Below are 26,483 nucleotides of genomic sequence, written 5' to 3'. Positions count from 1 at the left end.
GACTATTGTATAGGACCTCGCTAGACGTTACTTATCTGTCAAAGTATATGATCAACGATCTAATGCGATTATAAAAACTGTCTATATAGAATCGACGTTAAATAGTTGTAATCGTGTTCGTCAGTTAAAGAGCTCCGTAAAAATACCTTTTTGTTTAATTGAATTCTGTAATAAACGGGCAATAACTACTAGTTTAGTAATAAGATATATACCAAATCTAAGCTCGTTTTCTTCAGAAAATGATAGACAATTTTGTTCGTGACTGAGTGCGATACAGGTCCTTCTATAATTGGTCTGAGACATTATGTGACGTTTCTTAAAATCCATTTCCTTTCCGATCCTTAAAATAAAAAACCTTTAGCAAGCCTTTACTAACCTCATGCCACAACGTCAATGTCAATAAACTCTCAAGTCTCCATCTCAAATGACAAATCATTGTTGTTACCTTGCTGTCAATTTCAATTGTCAAATAAAATTTGTTTTGTGTAGACGTATTGTGGAAATGATTTGATTGTTTTCTAAAATAAATTAACAACAGTAATGGGCAACGCGGATACGAAATTAAACTTTAGAAAAGCTGTTATTCAGCTGACATCAAAAACTCAGGTGCGATACGGTTTCACCACCTACGCAGTGGTAAATAAGTTACATGGATACAAAGTTTTGTATTGATTGAGATTGTGTATTTTAGCCCATCGAAGCGACTGACGAGAGTTTCTGGGATCAGTTCTGGTCGGAGAGCGTAACCAATGTCCAGGATGTGTTCGCTTTGGCACCAGGGGCTGAAATACGCGCCCTTAGAGAAGAATCCCCTAACAACTTGGCTACGCTTGTGTACAAAGCTGTCGAGAAGATGGTGAAAATAGTTGACAGCAGCTGTAGGACGCAGCGTGAACAACAAACTGGTATTTAATTGAATTACTGCAAATTATCAGTCAAAATACCAAAAGGGGTGTGGATTTTCATCCTCCTCATAACAAGTTAGCCCGCTTCCATCTTAGATTGCATCATCACTTACCATCAGGTGAGATTGTAGTCTAGGGCTAACTTGTAAAGAATAAAAAAAGACACATTTACAGTTACTATTGGTAATCTAAGTTGATCATAAATCTATTTTAATAGCCCACTACAGAGCTAGGCTTTTTTAATTTTTAGAGCTGAGACCCACCATGTTACTCTAATGCAGGATGGCAGGTTTAGGGTGATAATGTATGGCTGTAATGATCACTATCAAATGTTAATGTTTGGTACCAACACAGATATTTACTTACAAAGAGGTATTTACAAGATATTTACCTCTCAGTTACTGTAACATTCATAAAATCAATTAAATTTCATTACATTCTAATCTTAACTAATGGCTCAATGTCAATAAATACTTAGGACTGATCATCTGACCTTGTCAGATTGTCCCTCTGAAAACATAATATACTGTGTTCGTTGTACTTTCTAAAGCAAGAATAGTACTAATTAACTAAGAGAATAAAACTTTCTTGGAAGAATAAAAACAGACATTTCTTTTTATCTCTTCTGATATTTTTATTTTGATATTTCTTTGATAACCCAATATTTCATCATACCAAGAGCCGTGACAGCCCAGTGGATATGACCTCTGCCTCTGATCCTGGAAGGTGTAGGTTTGAATCCAGTCTGGAGCATGCACCTCCAACTTTTCAGTTGTAAGTTAAGTGTTTTCATTTTAAGAAATTAAATATCACATGTCTTAACCGGTGAAGGAAAAACATTGTGACATAACCTGCATACCAGAGATTTTTCTTAATTCTCTACATGTGTGAAGTCTGCCAATCTGCATTGGGCCAGTGTGGTGGACTATTGGCCTAACCCCTCTTATTCTGAAAGAAGACTCGAGCTCAGCAGTGAGCTGAATATGGGTTGATAATGATGATATCTACCTGTTACTGGACTAACAATAATATTAGAGCACATCAGAAAAATACTAAATTAATTTGGACATAAGTGTTCTATAATCAAGATTTAAAAATAGTTTATGTATATATATATTTTTTTTTTTTTTATTGAGAAAGAATACAATAGGGAACTTAAGCTAACTTATCCTAATAACTATACAAATCATGCCCACGTGGAATGGTGGCAAGAATACTGGCTGCATTTCCGCGTTGGACAGCCAGGCTGATCCTTTGCGCAAAAAATGAGCCATGTAAATGTATATTTTTATAAATAATCATATTGTTGTAGCTCTGAACTGTGCACGTCTGCTAACTCGTGTGCTGCCTTATATGCTGGAGGAGCCAGAGTGGCACAGCTTCTTCTGGTCCTCCCTGCCCGCTGCTGGAGAGAACGAATCAGTACCCCTCGCACAGTCACTTATCAATGCTATATGTGTAAGTTATTTAAACAAAATAGATTCTTATTTAACAACTAGCGGACGCCTGCGACTTCGTCCGCGTGAAAGTCGTTGTAAACTTTCAACTACCCTATCCTATCTTAACCAAACCTACCTCTACCCTACCCCTACCCTACCCTACCCCTACCCCTACCCTACCCCTACCTTCTCCCGTTTTCTCAACATTTCTCTTCACTGCTCTGCTCCTATTGATCGTAGCGTGATGAAAAGTATACTTTAACCTGCCTGGAGTATGAAAAATAATTGTACCAAGTTTCGTTAAAATCCGTCCAGTATTTGTTTCTATAACGAACATACAGACAGACAGACAAAAATTTTACTGATTGCATTTTTGGCATCAGTATCGATCACTAATCACCCCCTGATAGTTATTTTGGAAATATATTTCATGTACAGAATTGACCTCTCTACAGATTTATTATAAGTATAGATGAGATGGACCACCTTTTGTTGGTGGTCTAAATAAATAACTGAATAATAATCATATGTACACAGAATCAAGATATTTTATAAACTAAGGTAGTAACACATAATTTTACTTATAGTCTATATACTTGAAAATAATTAATTAGTTACAAAGACTTTGTTATAAGTGGGTACAACAAAAGGATATTACACCCTTGATGTTGCGCTGCTTACTCTAGCCCCTTTAGTAAGGAGTTATTGCAGCTTAAAACGTAGCAAAATTGAAACTTTACCTTAGTCAAACTTAGATTTGAGTGGTGTGTTAAACATTCCATTCTAAATGATTTATAATTTTTCAGGATCTACTATTTTGTCCAGACTTTACAGTAGTAAGCACCAAGAGATCTGGCCCAGTGAGTACAGTAATTTTAATTTGTCTTATGATAAAGACATAATTTAATGAAGCTTAATATCATTATCAATTCAGCACTGTTATGCAATTTAAGTGACTTTACAACCAAACCTATATTACAAATCAAAGCTATTCGTAACTATGATACTTTTTAGTAAAAAAAAAATAAGTATATACTATGTATCACAAATAAAACAAAAGAAAAAATTGTGATGTGATGTGACTGCCTGTTTCATGGGCAATGTTTTTTTCTTCAAGAAACATACTTTTATTTAGCAAATTATTTTACCAGATTTTTATTTATACATCATATTATTATCTCCATATACTTTTTAAATGGGGATTACCAGGGCCAACATTATATCTGAAGACAGAGCTGACTAGAGTGAAGGAAATCGTCATTTTACAATTTTTAGATGAGATGAGTCACTCATGCGATTCATCCTCCTTTATAAAGTGGATTACATACTTTGGATACTATATAATAACTTATTTATTTTGCTATCATCTGCGAAAGTATTTTTTGTATTTTTCGCGGGTAATAGCAAAATAAATAAATTATTTTATTATTATATTATATATATAAAGTATTGCACAAAAAAGAAAATAACAAAAGAACACATAAATTTTAGGCAAAAGGCGACCTTATCACTAATAGTGATCTCTTCCAGGCAACCTAAACAATCTAAATATCCTATGAGATGGGATATTGCAATACAATAAATAATAAGTACTATTCACTAAATAATAATAACTAATATAATAAATACATTCATGATGAACTTCCGCAAAGTAACGCCTGCTTCTATCCAATACATTGGATACTGTTTATCAAACAAATATTCAGTTTTTACAAAATGACGATGGTCTGATAGCTCTAAAACCAGATTGAGTCACCGCATGGTTTGTTTTATGACTGATTGAGTCTCCGCGTGTGGTAGGAACGTGCAGAGGAGCTGTCGTCACTGGACAGCTGCGAGTACATCTGGGCGGGCGGCGTGGGCTTCGCGCGCAGCCCGCCGCGCTGTGCGCAGCACGAGGCGGCGCGCACCGAGCTGCTGCGCCTGCTGCTCACCTGCTTCAGCGAGAGCATCTACAAGCCCGCCGCGCAGGCCGCCTCGCACCACAACAAGTGGATCGCGTGAGTTCACTCACAAGAGACATCACACTGCACCACTAGTAAAGAGAGAGATGATACCCAATCCAATATATGCAGATGATCGTACAGGTTCAGCCGTTCTCCAGATTTACGCTTAGCAACACATTTCATACATTCATGTTTATATTACAGAAGATGATTCAAGAATTTTATTTATACTACCCTACTACTACTCTACCCTACTACTACTACCCTACCCTACTACTACCCTACCCTACTCCCACTGCAGCTACCCTACATACAGGGGATGAGTACGGACTCAACCTACCCTACTCCTATCCTACTAATACCCTACCCTCCCCTCCCCTACCCTACCCTACCCTCCCCTACCCTCCTCTACCCTCCCCTACCTCTACCCTACCCTTACCTTACTCTACCCAACCCCTACCCTACCACGCGACGGCGACGGAAGCTTAAAAAATGGAGTAACTTCTCCCGTTTTCCCAACATTTCCCTTCACTGTTCTGCTCCTATTGATTGTAGCGTGATGTAAGGGATATCTGTCCAGGAGTATGAAGAATAATTATACGAAGTTTCGTTAAAATCCGTTGAGTAGTTTTTATTTTATAACAAACATACAGACAGACAAAAATTTTACTGATTGCATTTTTGGCATCAGTATAGATCACTAATCACCCTCTGATAGTTATTTTGGAAATATATTTCATGTACAGAATTGACCTCTCAGATTTATTATTAGTATAGATTTCAGATTTATTATTAGTATAGATTTATTGATGTTGTATGTTCTGCATTGAATCAATGTGTTTATCATTTTATCCAACTTCCTTGGTAATTCATAACAATTCAACTCAATTAGACAAACAATTTTTATTATCTATTATGTATTTGTATAATCATACTAATTAACAATATTTCACAGATTATTGATTCTTATCAGACAGCATATTAGATATATACATAACTGGAAGGATGTGGGTGGAATTAGACATAGGAAAAAAATTGTTATAATTAGAAAACTTATTGAAAAATTATTAGACTGCCTCTGCGGCGCAGTGGTATGTGCGGTGGATTTACAAGACGGGGTTTCGGGGTTCGATCACCGGCTGGGCCGATTAAGGTTTTCTTAATTGGTTCACATCTGGCTGGTATAAGGTTTCGACCGTGGCTAGTTACCACCCTACCTACAAGACGTACCGCCAAGCGATTTAGCGTACCGATACGATGTCGTGTAGAAACCGAAAGGGGTGTGGATTTTCATCCTACTCCTAACAAGTTAGCCCGCTTCCATCTTAGATTGCATCATCACTTACCATCAGGTGAGATTGCAGTCAAGAGTTAACTTTGAAAGAATAAAGAAAAAAAAACCGCTGTCGTCCATTTTGTGACGTCACAATATTACTTGGTGTACCAAACGTCAAACCAATTATGGTTAGTTAACGTAACGTCATGAAACAGTTAAAATATAGACCAGGCCGATAACATTTTGGCTCGTATTTCCAAATAAATATTAAAAAATTGAAATTTTTATGTAATCACTTTTCAAAAGAATATAATTATTTGTTTTCAATGTAGCAGAACGATAATGATCAATTTAAGACCATTTAAAAAAAAATGTCAACTATACCTACCCTCTCTTTTCTATTTCTAGCCTCTACCGTTTGTTATCGCACTTGCGGTTCGGACGGCTTTAGTGTGCTCGTGGCGTTCGAGCCGTCCACATCTCTTGTTGTGTAATTCTTACTATTATACTTGGGATAAGCGGGGAGAGTGACTCGAGTGGAAAAGGAGAGTGTTTGTTAACAGTCAAAGGAGCTTTTAACCCTACACACATCATTCACAAGTGCGTGACTCCACTCAAGGTCATTCTCTGCCATTCTAGGGTCTTATTTTGGTTACAGTTTGTTTTGTTAATTAAGTTGTCCTGACAAATATTGTGAATACCTAACATACCCTTTGTTCGTTTTAGTTGCTTATTTTTGTAATCACTTTTGGGTCTGCTAAATTTCTCTAACAGGTACCTGACAAGTCCGGAGAACCGCCATGCATTGCCGCTATTCACATCGCTCCTGAACACTGTGTGCTCGTACGACCCTGTGGGGCTCGGCCTGCCTTATAACCATCTGCTCTTCGCAGACACTGTGGAGCCGTTAGTTGAGGTAATTCAATGATATAAGAATACAAGAGTATAGAAAGTAATTTTTTAGGACACAGAAGACCTTACCGTCCGGCATCTTATGTTTAAAAAATTTTGATAATTCTACTTTATTAATGAAATAATTACTTTATTTAAAAAAGTTTCCTACAACGTTTTACGGCATTTACAATTCATCTTTAATTTGTCCACAATGGACGAGCTAAGATTGTTGACTATACAGCCTGAGTATTACAATATTTTTTGAAGACTTATGATTGGTTTGTTTGTTCATTTTCTTGTTTGTCAAGCTTGTTGGTAACAAAACAAATTAACACAACTTCAAATTTCTTTGCCGCTTTGGTACACTGACGAACATTTTGCCCTAGAAGAGTGATACAAAATGTATTTTTCTTCAAGAAACATACTTTTATTAAGCCAATTATTTAACCAGATCTTTATTTATACATCATATTATCATCTCTATATACTTTTTTACGGGGGTATACCCCCTGGGCCGGTGGGCATTCCTCTTTGATATAAAACTCTTCTAATTATACTCTTTATTTTAAATCTCAGACTAATAATATACGGACCTGCCTCGCTAGTTACCGCTCTGTCAATGATCAAAAAGCAACTCTATCTATCGCGATTATAAAATCTGTTTGTATGAATCGATATTTCATTGTTGTACCTAATCGTTTTTGTCGTGTAAAGAGTTCCCTAAAAATGGCATAAAAAATATGCCAACAACTTATAGTTTACTAAAAGGTGGAGTTATGTTTAATTTGCAAGTATTTCTAAGTTAATATCATTGCCTAAAAAGCGCTAATCGTTGCGCGCAAAATTAGAATCTAGTTTGAAAAACCGCAGGATTTCCTTAAGGATATTGACTAAGTAGCAAAAGCCAATGACCACACATATTTTCAAGACCACTTCCCCTTCACCCCTGAAAGGGTCACGTAGTAAGGGTACAATTTCTCAGCATTAAAAGTATGGCTCTCATATATTATTGCATACTAAGCAGCTTTTGAATTGGTAAATATTGTAACGTTTGTCGGCAGGTGGCACTGCAAGTTCTAATAGTGACGCTGGACCACGACACGAGCAATGCAGTCAGCGAGGATACTGATGAGGTAATAACCACAGATTAAAGAAGGCAGATAGAGCGCACGGAACGCGACAGTGATGCAGCCATTCAAAAACTAAAACATTCTCGAGTATTAGTCAAGCGAGAGAGCAAAAGCAGCTCAGAACAGATTTATGTATACAGTAAAATTAAAATTGTAGGGATTTTATTAAACACTAGCGAAAACTTTAAACACCTATTTTACGTGCCCCCTATTTTAAGGGAGCTTTTCATCATGAATATTTTCGCATTTTTTATATATTATGATAAACTGAATTTGTAAAATATAGTGAACAGCAGATCACTTGAAAAAAAAAACAGATAATTTGACACTTGAATGTCCAAGTGTGACAGTATCAATAAACATCATCCACAGACAGACAATCATATCACTGGCCACCACTACCATAGATACATACAAATATAGTGAACAGCAGATCACTTGAAACAAACATTATACATACGTACCGGTACATGTATTATACATATTATACATACATGTATTTTTGTAATATTGAAACAAAACATTTTAAATCACTTTATTTTTAGTGCCCTACAACTAAAAGTTTCAAAATAACTTCAACATACAGAATTTGGCCTATTACCAGTTTTATTACAAGAGTTAAAGAAGAGTAATCTTTATGCCGTGTCCTTTGTTCTTATTGAGACCTTTATTTGGTCAGTGCGCTTTACTTCTTTTTTCTTTTTCTTATATAATATAAAAGCTCAGTTTTAAGTTTTTTTTTACTGACCAAATCAAAATATTTTTCTTTCCTTCTTTCAATTTGACAGAGGCTCCCTGACAACTTGTTCATAAACTACTTGTCGCGAATACACCGCGACGAGGACTTCCAGTTCGCGCTGCGCGGCGTGACGAGACTGCTCAACAACCCGCTGCAGCAGACCTACCTGCCCAACTCCAGCAAAAAGGTCGCGCTGCACCAGGAGCTGCTCGTTCTGTTCTGGAAGTGCTGCGACTACAACAAGGTAACTGCCAGTGCGCGCTGCTCCACAACCCGCTGCAGCAGACCTACCTGCCCAACTCCAGCAAAAAGGTCGCGCTGCACCAGGAGCTGCTCGTTCTGTTCTGGAAGTGCTGCGACTACAACAAGGTAACTGCCAGTGCGCGCTGCTCCACAACCCGCTGCAGCAGACCTACCTGCCCAACTCCAGCAAAAAGGTCGCGCTGCACCAGGAGCTGCTCGTTCTGTTCTGGAAGTGCTGCGACTACAACAAGGTAACTGCCAGTGCGCGCTGCTCCACAACCCGCTGCAGCAGACCTACCTGCCCAACTCCAGCAAAAAGGTCGCGCTGCACCAGGAGCTGCTCGTTCTGTTCTGGAAGTGCTGCGACTACAACAAGGTAACTGCCAGTGCGCGCTGCTCCACAACCCGCTGCAGCAGACCTACCTGCCCAACTCCAGCAAGAAGGTCGCGCTGCACCAGGAGCTGCTCGTTCTGTTCTGGAAGTGCTGCGACTACAACAAGGTAACTGCCAGTCCGCGCTGCTCCACAACCCGCTGCAGCAGACCTACCTGCCCAACTCCAGCAAGAAGGTCGCGCTGCACCAGGAGCTGCTCGTTCTGTTCTGGAAGTGCTGCGACTACAACAAGGTAACTGCCAGTCCGCGCTGCTCCACAACCCGCTGCAGCAGACCTACCTGCCCAACTCCAGCAAGAAGGTCGCGCTGCACCAGGAGCTGCTCGTTCTGTTCTGGAAGTGCTGCGACTACAACAAGGTAACTGCCAGTGCGCGCTGCTTCACAACCCGCTGCAGCAGACCTACCTGCCCAACTCCAGCAAGAAGGTCGCGCTGCACCAGGAGCTGCTCGTTCTGTTCTGGAAGTGCTGCGACTACAACAAGGTAACTGCCAGTGCGCGCTGCTCCACAACCCGCTGCAGCAGACCTACCTGCCCAACTCCAGCAAGAAGGTCGCGCTGCACCAGGAGCTGCTCGTTCTGTTCTGGAAGTGCTGCGACTACAACAAGGTAACTGCCAGTGCGCGCTGCTCCACAACCCGCTGCAGCAGACCTACCTGCCCAACTCCAGCAAGAAGGTCGCGCTGCACCAAGAGCTGCTCGTTCTGTTCTGGAAGTGCTGCGACTACAACAAGGTAACTGCCAGTGCGCGCTGCTCCACAACCCGCTGCAGCAGACCTACCTGCCCAACTCCAGCAAGAAGGTCGCGCTGCACCAGGAGCTGCTCGTTCTGTTCTGGAAGTGCTGCGACTACAACAAGGTAACTGCCAGTGCGCGCTGCTCCACAACCCGCTGCAGCAGACCTACCTGCCCAACTCCAGCAAGAAGGTCGCGCTGCACCAGGAGCTGCTCGTTCTGTTCTGGAAGTGCTGCGACTACAACAAGGTAACTGCCACTTCGCTCTGCTCAACAATCTACTGCAGCAGTTGGCTGGTGGGAGGCTTCGGCCGTGGCTTGTTACCACGCTACTGGCAAGGACGTACCGCCAAGTGCGACGCCGCAAATTTGCCGCAGCCTGGGGTTGGGAAGTTGGTTGTGTTACACTCCTGTGCCTCGGAGAGCACATTAAACATTTTGTATGCGACACATCAGAAGCCATCACGACATGTCACAACACATAAGTGTAAACTTTGCCATACAAAATGTATGATACCGATAGTGTTCTGATACGTCACGACACGACACGTCAGACAAATATAATTCCGCCTTAACACGTTCGCTGCGGCATTGATATTTATGTACCTTCCCCTGGTGTGGTACGAGGTTTTTTGGCCTTGTACTAAACTATGTGGTGCGAAACGAGGTTTATCGACCTCGTAACTCTTACCTTCTGAGGCTGCGATACGATCAATTGACCTCGTACCGCAGCGAATGCGTTAAGCCGTCAATCCTGGTCATGATCATTAGTATCGTGATTGTTAATGAATTTAATGTTTCCACCTGCCAACACGCGTTGGAAGAGTGTGGTGCTACATAACCATCAAAATTGCTGATTTACCTGTTCGTGCTGCGCTGTGCTTGGCACAAGGATACAATTTAATTAATTTTGACAAATTATGGGTATTAAGTCATTTAAAATGATTGTTTCAGAAATTCATGTACTATGTGTTGAAAAGTAGTGACGTATTGGAGGTGTTGGTGCCTATACTGTATCACTTGAACGACTCGCGCGCCGACCAGTGTACGTATTACAGTAATGTTATCGCCGTTTAGTGTTGGAAATAGTAGTCTGTGACGGATATGACGTCGCTCGATCTAGTGTCGGCTTCAGTGTGCTCGTGGCGTTCGAGCCGTCCACATCTCTTGTTGTGTAATTCTTTAAGGGTTACTTGGGATAGGCGGGGAGAGTGACTTGAGTGGAAAAGGGGAGTGTTTGTATACAGTCAAAGGATCCTTTGTCCTTGTCATTCTCTGCCATTCTAGGGTCTTATTTTGGTTACAGTTTGATTTGTTAATTAAGTTGTCCTGACAAGTGTTGTAAATCATAACCTTTGTTCGTCATTAGTTTTCTTATATTTGTAATCACTTTTGAGTCCTATAATAGTATAGCGTATACTTTATGGTAGATTGGTTGGTTTTGATTGGTTTGGATTGTTACTTGTTTAAGTGCCTGTGTGTATGTGTGAAACATTCATATTTATCTAAACTAAATTTTTTATAGGATTTGTGTTAGTGAGTTTGTAGGGGATATAGTTTGGATGGATAAACTCTGAATCTAATGAATCAATATAAAAAATCTTTTATCAACAGAAAGTCAACACTCCCCTTCTCCACTCGAGTCATTCTCCCGCATATCCGAAAATAATCCATGAAGGATTATCCAACAAAACCTGTCGAAATTCACGACTAGAATGAGCTACACCACGCGAGCAGTCACCTATATCGCCAGCACTAGGTCTCCCACTATTCCGCGCCTAACTCACGGAACACTTCGCACTATCAAGACATGTGACGACACGAGCCGATCGATTGAATGACTCACTCGCGCCGACACGTGCGTAAAGAAGTATTACTCCAATAATGATGATGATGTAATATGATTGACATGGCGTATATAGGGGTGGGGTCGAGTTGGCTGTGCCCACCCTAGAATGGTCCAGTGCCAATCCTAGGTTTCTGGGCTACTGATTTGAAATTCTATTATGAACTCCAAAATACTGATAGTTTTACACAAAATCATTCTAAGTATCAAAAAATAACAATTACATAATACTTATCTACTATAATAAAGAATCTCGAGTCTTGTCGGGGCCAGGCCCACCCCAGGATATAATCTATACTAATATTATAAAGCTGAAGAGTTTGTTTGTTTGTACGCGCTATTCTCAAGAATTACTGGTCCGATTTGAAAAATTATGTCAGTGTTAGTTAGCCATTTATCGAGAAAGGCTATAGGCTATAAATTATCAACATATTCCTACGGAAACGGGAACCACGCGGGTGAAACCGTGCGGCGTCAGCTAGTCCTAGATATGCCAATGATGATGAAGCGGTTGTGAGCTGACGTTGTCCGCAGCGCGCGTGGGGCTGATGCACATCGGCGTGTTCATCCTGCTGCTGCTGTCGGGCGAGCGCAACTTCGGCGTGCGGCTCAACAAGCCCTACACCGCCACCGTGCCCATGGACATCCCCGTGTTCACGGGCACGCACGCCGACCTGCTGGTGGTGGTGTTCCACAAGATCGTCACCACCGGCCACCAGCGCCTGCAGCCGCTGTTCGACTGCCTGCTCACCATCCTCGTCAACGGTGAGTGGACATACAAGGCCCACATGTGATCACAGTACTTGCTTTTAATAGGATAAATAGGTCAAAAGTATCAGAAGTCACAGTACTAGCTAGGAATGGGTGGGTACTATCATATCTCAACGGTAAGCAATAATATAGCCTTTTTTGTCTTGTTGGGAAGGAAAAAGATCCCGCCGGACGGTATGTCCGACTTATACGGAATAAAATAACTGAACTAGTTTGAAAACCTTGAATGATAAAAATGGAATTGGTGTAGACTGATAATTTGTTATGGAGAAGTTAATATATTAATAATCGTCATCAGTGGATCCCCCTCTTTAGTAACCGGTGGATTTCCTACCGTAGCGTAGTTCAAGGGAAAGCTCAAGTGAAAATAGAAACTTTTTTCAGGTAAATAATGAATTATTTCAAGGTTAACTGGTTTGCTTATACGAGTAATAATGGTGGCCATGATCTAGTGTCCCCGTACCTGAAGACGCTGTCGATGGTGGCGTCGACCAAGCTGCTGCACCTGCTGGAGGCGTTCAGCACGCCGTGGTTCCTGTTCTCCAAGCCCAACCACCACCAGCTCGTGTTCTTCCTGCTGGAGATGTTCAACAACATGATACAGTATCAGTTTGATGGTGAGCTACTTACTTATTTGCTGTTTTGACTGTAGTTACTATTATTTTTGTGGTAATTGTTTATAGTAGAGGAGCTAAATTTGCAGTTACTAAAGTGTCATTGAAACCGATTAGATTTGGTAGATTATATTATCATCGTCATTATCACATCTTAAATCTCATTTTTTTAATTACTTTGTTCTCAAAGCCTGGTCCTGTTAGGTCATTTAAATTGGTTAATAGTGATGAAGATGATATTGTGATCAGGTAACTCCAACCTCGTGTACACCATAATCCGCAAGCGCGCCGTGTTCCACAACCTCGCCAACTTGCCGCACGAGCACGCCGCCATCGCGCGCTCGCTCGCCGCCGCCAAGGGCAAGGGGCTGCACAACACCGCGAAGGCGCTGCCGAGGTGAGTTCACTTTGCGATCTGTGTATCACTGCATATGCGATACTCCGCAAGCGCGCCGTGTTCCACAACCTCGCCAACTTGCCGCACGAGCACGCCGCCATCGCGCGCTCGCTCGCCGCCGCCAAGGGCAAGGGGCTGCACAACACCGCGAAGGCGCTGCCGAGGTGAGTTCACTTTGCGATCTGTGTATCACTGCATATGCGATACTCCGCAAGCGCGCCGTGTTCCACAACCTCGCCAACTTGCCGCACGAGCACGCCGCCATCGCGCGCTCGCTCGCCGCCGCCAAGGGCAAGGGGCTGCACAACACCGCCAAGGCGCTGCCGAGGTGAGTTCACTTTGCGATCTGTGTATCACTGCATATGCGATAATCCGCAAGCGCGCCGTGTTCCACAACCTCGCCAACTTGCCGCACGAGCACGCCGCCATCGCGCGCTCGCTCGCCGCCGCCAAGGGCAAGGGGCTGCACAACACCGCCAAGGCGCTGCCGAGGTGAGTTCACTTTGCGATCTGTGTATCACTGCATATGCGATAATCCGCAAGCGCGCCGTGTTCCACAACCTCGCCAACTTGCCGCACGAGCACGCCGCCATCGCGCGCTCGCTCGCCGCCGCCAAGGGCAAGGGGCTGCACAACACCGCCAAGGCGCTGCCGAGGTGAGTTCACTTTGCGATCTGTGTATCACTGCATATGCGATAATCCGCAAGCGCGCCGTGTTCCACAACCTCGCCAACTTGCCGCACGAGCACGCCGCCATCGCGCGCTCGCTCGCCGCCGCCAAGGGCAAGGGGCTGCACAACACCGCGAAGGCGCTGCCGAGGTGAGTTCACTTTGCGATCTGTGTATCACTGCATATGCGATACTCCGCAAGCGCGCCGTGTTCCACAACCTCGCCAACTTGCCGCACGAGCACGCCGCCATCGCGCGCTCGCTCGCCGCCGCCAAGGGCAAGGGGCTGCACAACACCGCCAAGGCGCTGCCGAGGTGAGTTCACTTTGCGATCTGTGTATCACTGCATATGCGATAATCCGCAAGCGCGCCGTGTTCCACAACCTCGCCAACTTGCCGCACGAGCACGCCGCCATCGCGCGCTCGCTCGCCGCCGCCAAGGGCAAGGGGCTGCACAACACCGCGAAGGCGCTGCCGAGGTGAGTTCACTTTGCGATCTGTGTATCACTGCATATGCGATACTCCGCAAGCGCGCCGTGTTCCACAACCTCGCCAACTTGCCGCACGAGCACGCCGCCATCGCGCGCTCGCTCGCCGCCGCCAAGGGCAAGGGGCTGCACAACACCGCGAAGGCGCTGCCGAGGTGAGTTCACTTTGCGATCTGTGTATCACTGCATATGCGATACTCCGCAAGCGCGCCGTGTTCCACAACCTCGCCAACTTGCCGCACGAGCACGCCGCCATCGCGCGCTCGCTCGCCGCCGCCAAGGGCAAGGGGCTGCACAACACCGCGAAGGCGCTGCCGAGGTGAGTTCACTTTGCGATCTGTGTATCACTGCATATGCGATACTCCGCAAGCGCGCCGTGTTCCACAACCTCGCCAACTTGCCGCACGAGCACGCCGCCATCGCGCGCTCGCTCGCCGCCGCCAAGGGCAAGGGGCTGCACAACACCGCGAAGGCGCTGCCGAGGTGAGTTCACTTTGCGATCTGTGTATCACTGCATATGCGATACTCCGCAAGCGCGCCGTGTTCCACAACCTCGCCAACTTGCCGCACGAGCACGCCGCCATCGCGCGCTCGCTCGCCGCCGCCAAGGGCAAGGGGCTGCACAACACCGCGAAGGCGCTGCCGAGGTGAGTTCACTTTGCGATCTGTGTATCACTGCATATGCGATACTCCGCAAGCGCGCCGTGTTCCACAACCTCGCCAACTTGCCGCACGAGCACGCCGCCATCGCGCGCTCGCTCGCCGCCGCCAAGGGCAAGGGGCTGCACAACACCGCGAAGGCGCTGCCGAGGTGAGTTCACTTTGCGATCTGTGTATCACTGCATATGCGATAATCCGCAAGCGCGCCGTGTTCCACAACCTCGCCAACTTGCCGCACGAGCACGCCGCCATCGCGCGCTCGTTCGCCGCCGCCAAGGGCAAGGGGCTGCACAACACCGCGAAGGCGCTGCCGAGGTGAGTTCACTTTGCGATCTGTGTATCACTGCATATGCGATACTCCGCAAGCGCGCCGTGTTCCACAACCTCGCCAACTTGCCGCACGAGCACGCCGCCATCGCGCGCTCGCTCGCCGCCGCCAAGGGCAAGGGGCTGCACAACACCGCCAAGGCGCTGCCGAGGTAAGTTCACTTTGCGATTTGTGTATCACTGCATATGCGATACTCCGCAAGCGCGCCGTGTTCCACAACCTCGCCAACTTGCCGCACGAGCACGTTGAGCTCGAGTCTCCTCTCAGACTGAGGTTAGGCTAATAGTCCACCACACTGGCCTAATGCGGATTGGCAGACCTCACACACGCATTGAGACTTATTATGAGAGACTATTTACGAGAATTGAGCTATAAAGACTTTGTGATTCTGATTTTGTGTTGATGAATAAGTTGGTCATGGCTTAATTATAGTTTGTAAAGATTCATAACATTTAAACAACTTTAGCAGGATTAAGTATGAAAGGCCTTCGGCCGTGCCTGCAGGTCTCGGAGCGCCGAGTCGGTGGCCGAAGCCGCCATGGAGGGCTCCCGGCCCGCGCAGCCCGCTGAGCCTGGTACGCTCAATGCAACATTGCCCGACACTCCAGGTAATCTCTACATTATTTACAAGTTTTTGATGTTGCTGCTTTTCAATATTTTTGGTCCCGTGAAAGGTTTATCACACTAAATCTAATGACATTATATTTTATTTGCCGTTATAAATATTTTGTAAAGGTTTTTGAATAGATTGAGACGAAATATCTTAGCAATCCATGGATTCACCGTGCAGGTGCCCGGTCCATCGTCTGGCAGAGAGATATATTAGTAGATCTCCGGACTTGTGACCGTTGGTGTAGGGTTAAGGACGACCTTTACAGTTAACTAACATTCCCCTTCTCCGCTCGTGTTATTCTTCCTGCCTAGTCAAATATAAAGTCCGACTTGACTACATATTTTTGTCATGCAAATTATTAGTATTAGAAACATTTATTTCAATGATACCATGTTAGCAATAGTGTTTGTAAATCCCAACCAGTCCAGTGTATCCAGAAAATTGACGTCCAGGGATATGTGATGATAACGATCTACATGTTATTTAGCTGGTGACAACTAGTGGAAGCCGGCGACTTCTTCCGCCCTTAGACCCCCTTAATCCGGCCATCTCATAAAATTCGTTCGTGGCGAACGTCCACTCACTATAAACTACCCTCTTGCCAAATTTCATTTTTGTACGTTAGGTTTGATATTTCGTAATATGTGACTTTTGCTTATAGTATATTTTGGTTCACAATCTTTCGACAGTTCACAATCTTGCGAGATAGATATTTACAATTTCCTGGTGTCATATACATTGTGCTTGAGCCAGTACATGTAGGTATATACCTACTTGTTGTCATTTCATAAAAACATCAAAACGCGCTGTAGAGTTGGATGACAACTATGGCTTATCATGTAAGGTGCAATTTTGCGTGGCTAACGACGGCCACCAATTAAATTGTCGATACTTCGAAATGACTAAATAAGGTCATAAAACGCTTTCGCGCTATCGACCGAAGCGACGCGTTGGCTGACGACGGTCGGAGACCGATATTCGCGCTACTCGTAGACGGTCGTGCACTACAAACGCAACGCATTAAAATATATCGAAAATCATTGTTTTATGCAAGCAAAGACAGTTGTTATTACGCTGAACTGATAATTTAGTGAGATCCTATAGTGGTGCCATTCCAGCGTGGAAATCCAGAAGCCATTCACGACGCCCGCAGAAAGCCGAAAAACAAGGTAAGTCCATAGGCTGTTATCTACAGTTCTACTCGTGTAATGTTTGGATGAACAACTACTGTACTTTGCTCAAATATACGCCGCCGCTAATTAAAGTGTAAAACGCAACCCCCACAAAGGTGTCACACTATTTACACGTGTCACTCCACATTGTACATACCTAGATTTACCGTGTGACCCTTTAGCTATCGCGACGATGACGGAGAGCGAGTCGGCGCACCCGCCGGCGCGCGAGCAGCTGCTGCCGCGGCGCTCGGGCGGCGACGGCGAGGACCGCAGCCCCGAGCGGCGCCAGGACGACGAGCCCGCGCACTCCATAGCACACGTGGGTACAGCCTTGCCTTCAAGGTGTTTCAGTTGTAGGTGGTAAGAAACAGACGCCAGAAGGATTACACTTTAGCTGTTCGAATAATTTGTTGAAGCAAAATGTTTGGTACGAGTAGTTTGGATGTCAACGAAGTGGGGATGCCCACCGTTTACGGCGGCTGGAATAAGATCGTGGAGTTGCTAATCACATTTTCCACAGTAGGGATATCTGGTGAAAAAACGAGAGACTTTGACAAGGCGGCAGTGCAACAAAGTGTCATTTTTACTGAGTCCAATAATCCTCCTAAACGCGGTGTTCAATTTACCCTAATCAGTCGAGTCTCTCCCGATTCTCTGCCTCTTATGAACAAGACGTTGAGAGAGAGAGAGGGGAGTAAGTTGATGAATCCGTTACGAAAGTGTAATCGGGCGAGGCTTTTAAGATACGTACTGCCATCTAAAGGCATAGTTAACAGTATTTGTTATTTTAAGCTACCAGTAGATGGCGTTTCTAGATAACTTTAAAACAATCCCTTGTACACTTCAAGAACCTGTTGCGATGCAGTTACGCCTGAGGCTCATAGATGGCACTTACTTTCACTTCAGTTGTGTGGTCTAAAGGACACTGTTTTTTTTTCATTGTTTTTAGAAGGAAAGCCTGCAGGTGGGGTCGGAGGCCGACGAGTGGCGGCCCAGCGGCGAGTGGGTGTCGGCCTGGCGCGCGCGCCTGCCGCTGCAGACCATCATGCGGCTGCTGCAGGTGCTGGTGCCGCAGGTGGAGAAGATCTGCATCGACAAGTCAGTGGCCATACACCGTCGTCATCATCATCAGCCATCATGCATCCACTGCTGGACTTATTTACTATTTTTGGCTTTTTTGCATTCAATCAATACCAGCCACCTTCCGGAAGTCGTCGCTTCACCTAGTAGGGGGCTTACTATACACCGTAACTGCCAAGTAATCAAACTTGCGGGTTGATAAATTCTTTAGAAAATTACAGCATGATGTAGTCAGTTTGGACTTATAAAAATAGTCTCAATTAAAAGATTTTAGTTTTAGATATTTTTGAAGTAAAAATTCTTTACGCGCACTTAGCTTGGGGAGTAATTTGGTGAATGCGTTACGAAAAGTGTCATCAGGCTTTTAAGATGCGTGCTGCCATCCTACAGGTATAGTAGAACAGTGTTTGTTATTATAAACTACTAGACTACAAGCCCTTGAACAAAAATTATATGTGAAATGGCCCAACGTGAAAAACGCTTAGAAGGCTGTTACTATTTCAGAAAATAACTCTGAACACTATGCCGTCATTTCTGAGCGGTACAGTGATGAGTACGCCAGTAGATGGCGTTCTTAAAGAACTTTGTAACAATCCCATTTTTTACACGTCAAGAACCTGTTGCGATTCAGTTGTGCCTGAAGCTCCATAGATGGAGCTTTGTGTTTTCATTTTGAAAGTTTCACTTCAGTCCTGTGGTCTAAACAACACTCGTTTTTTTAGACATTTTTTGTACTTATGATTTTCAATTGCATTGGCTTGCTTACATTGCTCATTAATAGTTATCCGGTTGCGCAGGGGGCTGACGGACGAGTCGGAGATCCTGCGCTTCCTGCAGCACGGTACGCTGGTGGGGCTGCTGCCCGTGCCGCACCCCATCCTCATCCGCAAGTACCAGGCCAACGCCAACACGGCCGCCTGGTTCCGCACCTACATGTGGGGCGTCATCTACTTACGGTGACTATTTTTATTTTATTTTATTTATTTGGGATCGAAAACAGTTGTGTACCACAATATATCTTACAAAACTTAAAGTAAATTTAAAAACAAATAGTTTACATACACAACCCACATCTCTATCCACAAGTAATTATACAAAATGTAGATGGGGCTGATAAAAATTATTTTCAAATTAAATTATCTAACAAAGTGCTTGTATACAAAGAAAAGAAAATAATAAAATAAAAAAAAAACAAAAAAAGAAATGACACAATTACAAAAAAAATTAAAATATATAAATAAATAGCAAAATTATTAATTATTATTCGCTACATCGACTACATCATATTATACTGATACATCTTCATTTGCTAGTACTTTTTTTTATTCTTTACAAGTTACTAATACATAATAATACATATTAAAGCTAGTACATAATAATATCTATACTACAGTCTTTCTTAATGAATACTGTTTACCAACAAAGAAATTAGAAATGAAGGTAGAAAACACATGTCATTTCAGAACTTATTTATTTTAAACTATGTATGGTTTGTATAAAAAATATTACATAAAATATTTCAAACTTATCTAATTGTTCTAAGCTTATAAATCAAAGGACATGGCCGAAAAATGACATTGCGTTTACACGTACTTAGCAAGTGTATTTATATAATAAAAATAGAAAGATAAATTAACACATAATTCTTAACCTCTCTGAACTTCTCAGTTTTTATTTAAAAATAAAAAGATTGCAATATGAATTCGTCCACATCCAATGCTTCTGTCCAAAGAATATATTATACTCGCGCTAATCTCAGGAAGTACTGGTCCGATTTGAAAAATTCTTTCAGTGTTAGATAGCCCATTTATCGAGGAAGGTTATGGGATATATATAATCCCCGTATTCTTACGGGAACGGGAACCAGGTGGGTGAAACCGCGCGGCTTCAGCTAGTAATCAAAATAAAATCTATACCATGCCTAAAGGATTTAGGTATAGTATCGTTTAAATAACTACTTACACTTGAATTTTTTTATATTATGTTTATACGTCTGGTTATATAGAGAGCAACCAATTCATGTTATTAATGAAGCACGACAATACTTATTAAATCTGATTTATACAAGCTCATAGGTATTTTTACTAAACACTGCCACAGTACTGTGACACTGCTAAACATGTAACAATTATTTGTAGGTAGGCGTTATAGATATTATACATTTTATAATGACACAAAGTATTTTGTTTTTATATATCCTTTGAAAATAATCTTGTTTTTTATGTAAATAACCATTGCAGTACAGGACATTTTAATTTTTGTCGGCCGCTTACTTGGAAGATGTACCTACCTTTTTTTCCACATAGGTAAACGTACTTTAACGTACGTTTTTTTACAGGTAGGTAAACGTACTACACCGCTAAATCGCTTGGGGATACGTCTCTACCGCTAGGGTGGTAACAAGCCACTGGTAATACACCTATCTACCACCAGATCAGGCCTATTTTGTATATATATTTTAGTGGTTTTAGTAGGTCACATATTCAGCGGTGGATATTTTTCTCGGTGTACGATTCTGAATAATTCGATAAAAATGTGGCCTACTATTACTTAATCCATGTCAGGTTACCGTAACCATCTATATGATATTGTGAAGCGCCATAAGTGCTTTACTATCAGAATAATTATTTATTTATACTATAGGTACTTATAAATCTTGCAATACCTAGAGCTCGTCATTATTTTGAAGACGAGCCTACGACGCTCAGCGGTCAGCGAGCCAGCGCGGTTCACCATTTTGCAACGTAGTACAAAGGAGCGGACGTTTCGCGCGAAATAAACATGACAGGTTTAAGTCTAGTCTGTTGTAATGACAACTTCTGCGAGTTTAATATTTATAGTAATTTAATATACACATTTTTAGCATTATAAAATACCAAATATCATTTGTGTAAATTGAAATTAGTAACTCATACAAAAATCGGCCATGTCCTTTATTTTAATTATTTTAAGAACAAGTTAATTATAACTATTATTAAGTGTGAAATAACTAGTGATTTATACCCTCATAACTCATTTTTAATTTGTTTGTTGGTAAACAAGAAAGGCTCTAGTATATTGACTGACTGTTATATAGCTAGCGACTAGCTGTCACTTATCAAAAACACTAGCTGTCACCTATCAAAAACACTAGCTGTCATCTACCCAGTGACTGGCTATCTCACTTACGCAGTAACTGGCTGTCACCTGTCCAATGACTGGCTGTCACCTGCCAGAAACACTAGCTGTCATCTACCCAGTCACTGGCTGTCACCTACCCAGACTGGCTATCACCTGCCCAGTGACTGGCTGTCACCTACCAAAAACTAGCTGTCACCTACCCAGTGACTGGCTGTCACTCACCCAGTGACTGACTGTTTTAATAAATTTTTCCAGAAACGTGGACCCGCCCATCTGGTACGACACGGACGTGAAACTGTTCGAGATACAGCGCGTATGATCCTAGGAGAGTTCACCACTAGAAGGAACTTTGTACTAACTGACGGTATTACATTATCATATTTATATCCGAGCGACGCTCGTTCGCTCTGTGTTCAGTGAAAATTTCGTTATGGCGACGATTACTCGGGAACTCTCAAAGTGAGCTTAACTGGAAAAGCGTTATTTTTCCCGCATCGTAATTTTTATCGCTTCGTTATTTTTACCAGATCCTATCGGATTGTAATTTTTACAAGATTGGTACATTTTTTTAGTGGATCGTTGTTTTTTACGGTACATTATTTATCTTTAAATTAATTTATTTATCGTATCACACTTGTAAACGAAAAAAAAAATTACATTTCAATTTTATTTTCTAAGCTAGGGGCCAAAATACATTTTAGAAAGCGGATTTTGTTATACGAATAGTGCATTATTGCTGAAATGTAAAATGACAGTGCTTAGTTATGATGAATAGATTTTAAATTATTTTTTGACTTGATTTCTAATGCTAGAAAGTTTACTCATTACCACTAGTGAATTTTTAAGAAACTTATCAAAATAACGCTATGAAATAAAAAAATAGTGTAATTTTGATTCATTATCTAACAATTATTATTATGTAATTATATAATTTATTTGACACATAATGTTACAATATTTTTACATGATAGTAGTTACTTCAATGATTTACTATCTCAGAGACAGATAAATCTCTAAAATATCATATTTTTCTTGTTTCTATACATTATGGAAATATGATAATGTAATATCACAAAATATGTCGAATATACAAAAACTTGTAATACCTAAAAAAAATATAATGTGTTTTATAGTGTAATCATCCAAATACATCAAAACTGAGTGCTCGATAACCTGCCCCCTCTAGCCAAGTGGTATCTGTTGATTCTCTTTCTACGAACGCTAACGCTTCAAATTGACCAAAAAAAAATTGTCTATCGTTTTTTGAGGGCTACGAGGTAAACTGTGTGGGTTTACCTTCGATTATATTTAACACCAATAAATAAATCCTGTGTCTACTCTCTCGTCTACGTGCTCTACATAATTCGTCTGAGGCTACAAAATGTTAAAATATAACATTTACATTCAGTAGTATGTTGGATAAATAAATGGAAGAAATAAAATATCACGTGTCTCAATTGGTGAAGGAAAACATCGTGAGGAAACCTGCACACCAGGGGTTTTCTTAATTCTCTGCGTGTGTGAAGTCTGCTAATCCGCATTGGGCCAGCGTGGTGGACTATTGGCCTAACACCTCTCATTCTGAGATGAGACTTGAACTCAGCAGTGAGCCGTATATGGGTTGATAGCGACGACGACGAGTATGTTGGATTATTACACTGTTATTTATAATAGTTTTATTTTTATTGTAACTTTTTAATTCGTATAATATGTATCATAGACTAATAATAATAAGCAGACGGTATCTCGCTGTCAAACACCATAATGGCGCTGAATATCTGTGCGAGTGTGACGTGTATTGCTAGTTATAGGAAATTAATGTCGGTCTGTCTTCATACGTTCATCTGTGTGCGTATCGGAGACTACGTATGTATGCGAACTGGAAGAATTGAGGTGCGTCACATTTTAGTTCAGGAGACGGTGTCTGGACTTTTTATTACGTCTATGATATGTATTCGTACATTACCATCACATTTACTTATTTTATTTTAGAATAGATATTTAATGTATCCTAACGGCATTTATTGATTGTTATTGTAATATATTATTTTTTATATTATTATTTTACACCTAAGATTTTAACATTTTTTCAATAATCTGTCAGTTTTACCTACGTACTAGCTTCTATATCTCAATTTACCTTTCGAATACACTTAGTATTAGTTCTAAACAGTATGTTTAGGGTCATAGCACATTGGAGCCTCGCGCACCTTAAGCTCCGCCTCTGCCTCATGCGGGTTTTTTTGGACCTTTATGGACTTATGCTCATTATATTACCTCTGTATAGTCTGCGGTTTGGGGGTTTTTTTTAATATAGAATGACAAGTTAGCCCTTGACTGCGATTTAATGTGATTTAATGTAAAACGGAAGCAATCTTATTTGGAAAAGGTACAAGTTTATTCTACCTATATCATATATCTCTGACGGTTATTACGCGTCGTAACGGAACGCCAAATCGCTTGGCGGTACGTCTTTGCCGGTATGGTGGTAACTGGTACCTAGCCATGGCCGATGCCTAACACCATACAATAAGTCAGACGAGTGCATAAGGCTCGAATGAGCTATTCACCTTTATAATCTTATGTAATAATAGTGAGATTTATAACTTTAACGTTAAAAGTTGCAACTATAAAAAATATTTAATAGTATTATTACCTACCAGCTAAGTTTTTAGACGACAAATTATGTGATAGGTTTTCTTACCATTAAAGATAGCGAGATATGTTCTTCCATTGATTTAGAAATTTCGATAAATGCATAATTAGTGACTCTTAAAAAAATAGTGTTTGTTGCCTAAAAAAACAACCAAAACGATTTTTTTTTGTATGTAATAACTGTATGAAAACATTTATTTAAAAACATATTTAACAATAACGGCTTGTTTTAAATTGTTAAAATCATTGACCTCTTATAATAAAAGGACGCACAATCATGTAGAAAATATCGCTTAAAACTGGCCAATTTTGTTTTGACAGTTTTAGAATTATTGTTAAAGAAAATTATACCTAAAGGCCTTTAAATATTTAATAAAATTCCAAGAGCAAATTCAACCTTATAGATTGAGTTTAAGGTTGAATTTGCAAAAGCGACTACTTGAATTTAGTGCTAAGAAGTTGTGTTTGGCACTCATTGAGTGGGGACGTTTTTTGGTCGTTGATTGTGCATCCACTTTTTAATAGGAGATCGATGGTTACAATCGACATATATACCAGCCTAAATACCTCGTCATTGACTTCGCACCGACAATATAGAATATAGTCTATGAATCGATAGATCAAATCTTGGATTTAATTTATTAATCTATATAGTTTTAAAAATCAATCTTTTATTTGTGATATTTTATAATATGTTCCGGAAATCTGTTTTTCATAATATTTTAATTGAGATAATTTATTTTTAATTTTAATAATGTATTCTTATGATATCAACGCTTTTTTATTCTAAAATATCTGTATTTAAATGACTACTAGTCAAAATATTATGATTTTCATGTTTTTATTATGTTATACCTACATTGTGTTGTTTTTAATTTTAGTAGTTGGACGTGACGTGACGTGTGAAACTTGTATGGTTTATTGTTCATAGTATATTATGTAAAAAATAGGTTGAGGAATGCAGAAAACTCCAGATGTGATCGCGCATAGAAATTAAGCCGTGAAATTACCCCTTTTTGGTATAGTTTCACAAACAAGCGATTTGTTACTCTGTGTACGACGTGTTGTGTGACATGCTTTAAAATGACGGCAGAACGTGACTTGTGGACTGTGGTGTGTATATATAATACAATAAAAAGAACATTCAACCAACCTGAAGGAAATATTATCCGGCTCGAAGGACCAAATTATGTTCCGTAAAAGACTTTGCTGCCGTGAGCGTTCTTTTTATTGTATCAGTAAGGAACATGGTGTTTTCTGTATTTTTATGTTACATGTAATTTTCATAATAATCGTGCCTGAAGAGTGTCGCCTTATATAGAAAAAAATAAAATCAAAATATAACTAAACAATCATTGCCCTGAAGAAGTCGTTTGCGTTTGCTTGAAAGTCTGTCCACGACTTAATGTTTTTTTTTCTAAATATTATGTTTGACTGTGACTAATAATTCTCCAACTAAGCCAATAGCTTTGATTACTTACTTGTGACACAAGCTCGACAATATTCTAACCGGCGGGATTCGAACTCATAACCTTTCGGATTTCTTAACCGTTGCTAGCTATTGAGGCTACTAAAGAATTGCGTTATCATGTCTGGTCTGTCTGTTTTTATATAGGTACTCTTTGAATATTTAGTGCACAGACCTAAGAATAGCATATAAAAAAATTGTTCTTTTTTTATTTAATTTCTGCTCTACGGGTATAGTAAATGTTACCAGCCTTAAAAATACTTTCCCATAAAAGGGAAATTGCAAAGCATTTACGTTTTTATCAATGCAGACATTCCAATTTTCTCTATGCCCTGTAAATATTGGCTATGCCCTGTAGTCACATTTCTTAAAATTCAGTTAAATGTAAATGCACTTTTTGTTTTATTGTAATTTGTAGCTAGATTAATTAATTTATTTAATAAATAATTATTATTATCATTGATGTACTTAATGTTATAGAAAATACATGGAAACAATGATGAGCTTGACTTGTTCATTTTCTTTATTCAACCTTTTAAGATAGTTAAGAACGTTAGAATATAATTATTATTACGTGATTTTTTTTAATAATAGAGGCATAGAAAAATAATTGTCTCTACATAGAGACTGAGATAATGTCAAAAACAATTAATATGTTTACGTTTTTATTACTTACTAGCGGACCCGGTCAAGCTTCGTTTTGACATAAGTGCACTTATTCTCTATCCCTACTCTACCCTGCCCCTACCGCTTGACTCTTAAACGTTTGTATGGGAAATAGAAAAGCTTTTAGGGTTTTCCCGGAAATTATTTGATTTTTTTCTCACCTTTTAAACCTTCCCTATACCTCCACGAACATTTCAAGACCAAGATAAGATAAATCCGTTAAGCCGTTCTCGA

General features: G+C 41.1%; 1 protein-coding gene across 1 annotated transcript; it reads left to right on the top strand.

Moving 5' to 3' along the window:
- Positions 1-449: 449 nt before the first annotated feature.
- Positions 450-26,092, top strand: LOC112057908 (protein HID1). The gene is made up of 17 exons (XM_052885409.1): positions 450-606; positions 692-905; positions 2,218-2,363; positions 3,151-3,204; positions 4,145-4,344; positions 6,341-6,482; positions 7,522-7,593; positions 8,379-8,573; positions 10,654-10,744; positions 12,080-12,310; positions 12,769-12,933; positions 13,180-13,327; positions 15,977-16,080; positions 17,440-17,579; positions 18,210-18,358; positions 19,138-19,296; positions 21,716-26,092. Exons 1-17 carry the CDS (start codon positions 541-543, stop codon positions 21,777-21,779), a joined length of 2,340 nt encoding a protein of 779 aa, XP_052741369.1. The 5' UTR covers positions 450-540; the 3' UTR covers positions 21,780-26,092.
- The last annotated feature ends 391 nt before the right edge of the window (positions 26,093-26,483 follow it).

This window comes from Bicyclus anynana, chromosome 14, assembly GCF_947172395.1.
Source record: "Bicyclus anynana chromosome 14, ilBicAnyn1.1, whole genome shotgun sequence".
NCBI classification, from domain to species: Eukaryota; Metazoa; Arthropoda; class Insecta; order Lepidoptera; family Nymphalidae; genus Bicyclus; species Bicyclus anynana.
This window is presented reverse-complemented; position numbering and strand designations above follow the sequence as displayed.

Bases quoted from the DNA above. Each gene is read 5' to 3' on its own strand.
- LOC112057908 (XM_052885409.1), top strand. From the start codon at position 541: ATGGGCAACGCGGATACGAAATTAAACTTTAGAAAAGCTGTTATTCAG. The intron at 16,081-17,439 runs GTAATCTCTACA...GTGACCCTTTAG, and splicing joins AACATTGCCCGACACTCCAG to CTATCGCGACGATGACGGAG. The intron at 17,580-18,209 runs GTGGGTACAGCC...CATTGTTTTTAG, and splicing joins CCGCGCACTCCATAGCACAC to AAGGAAAGCCTGCAGGTGGG.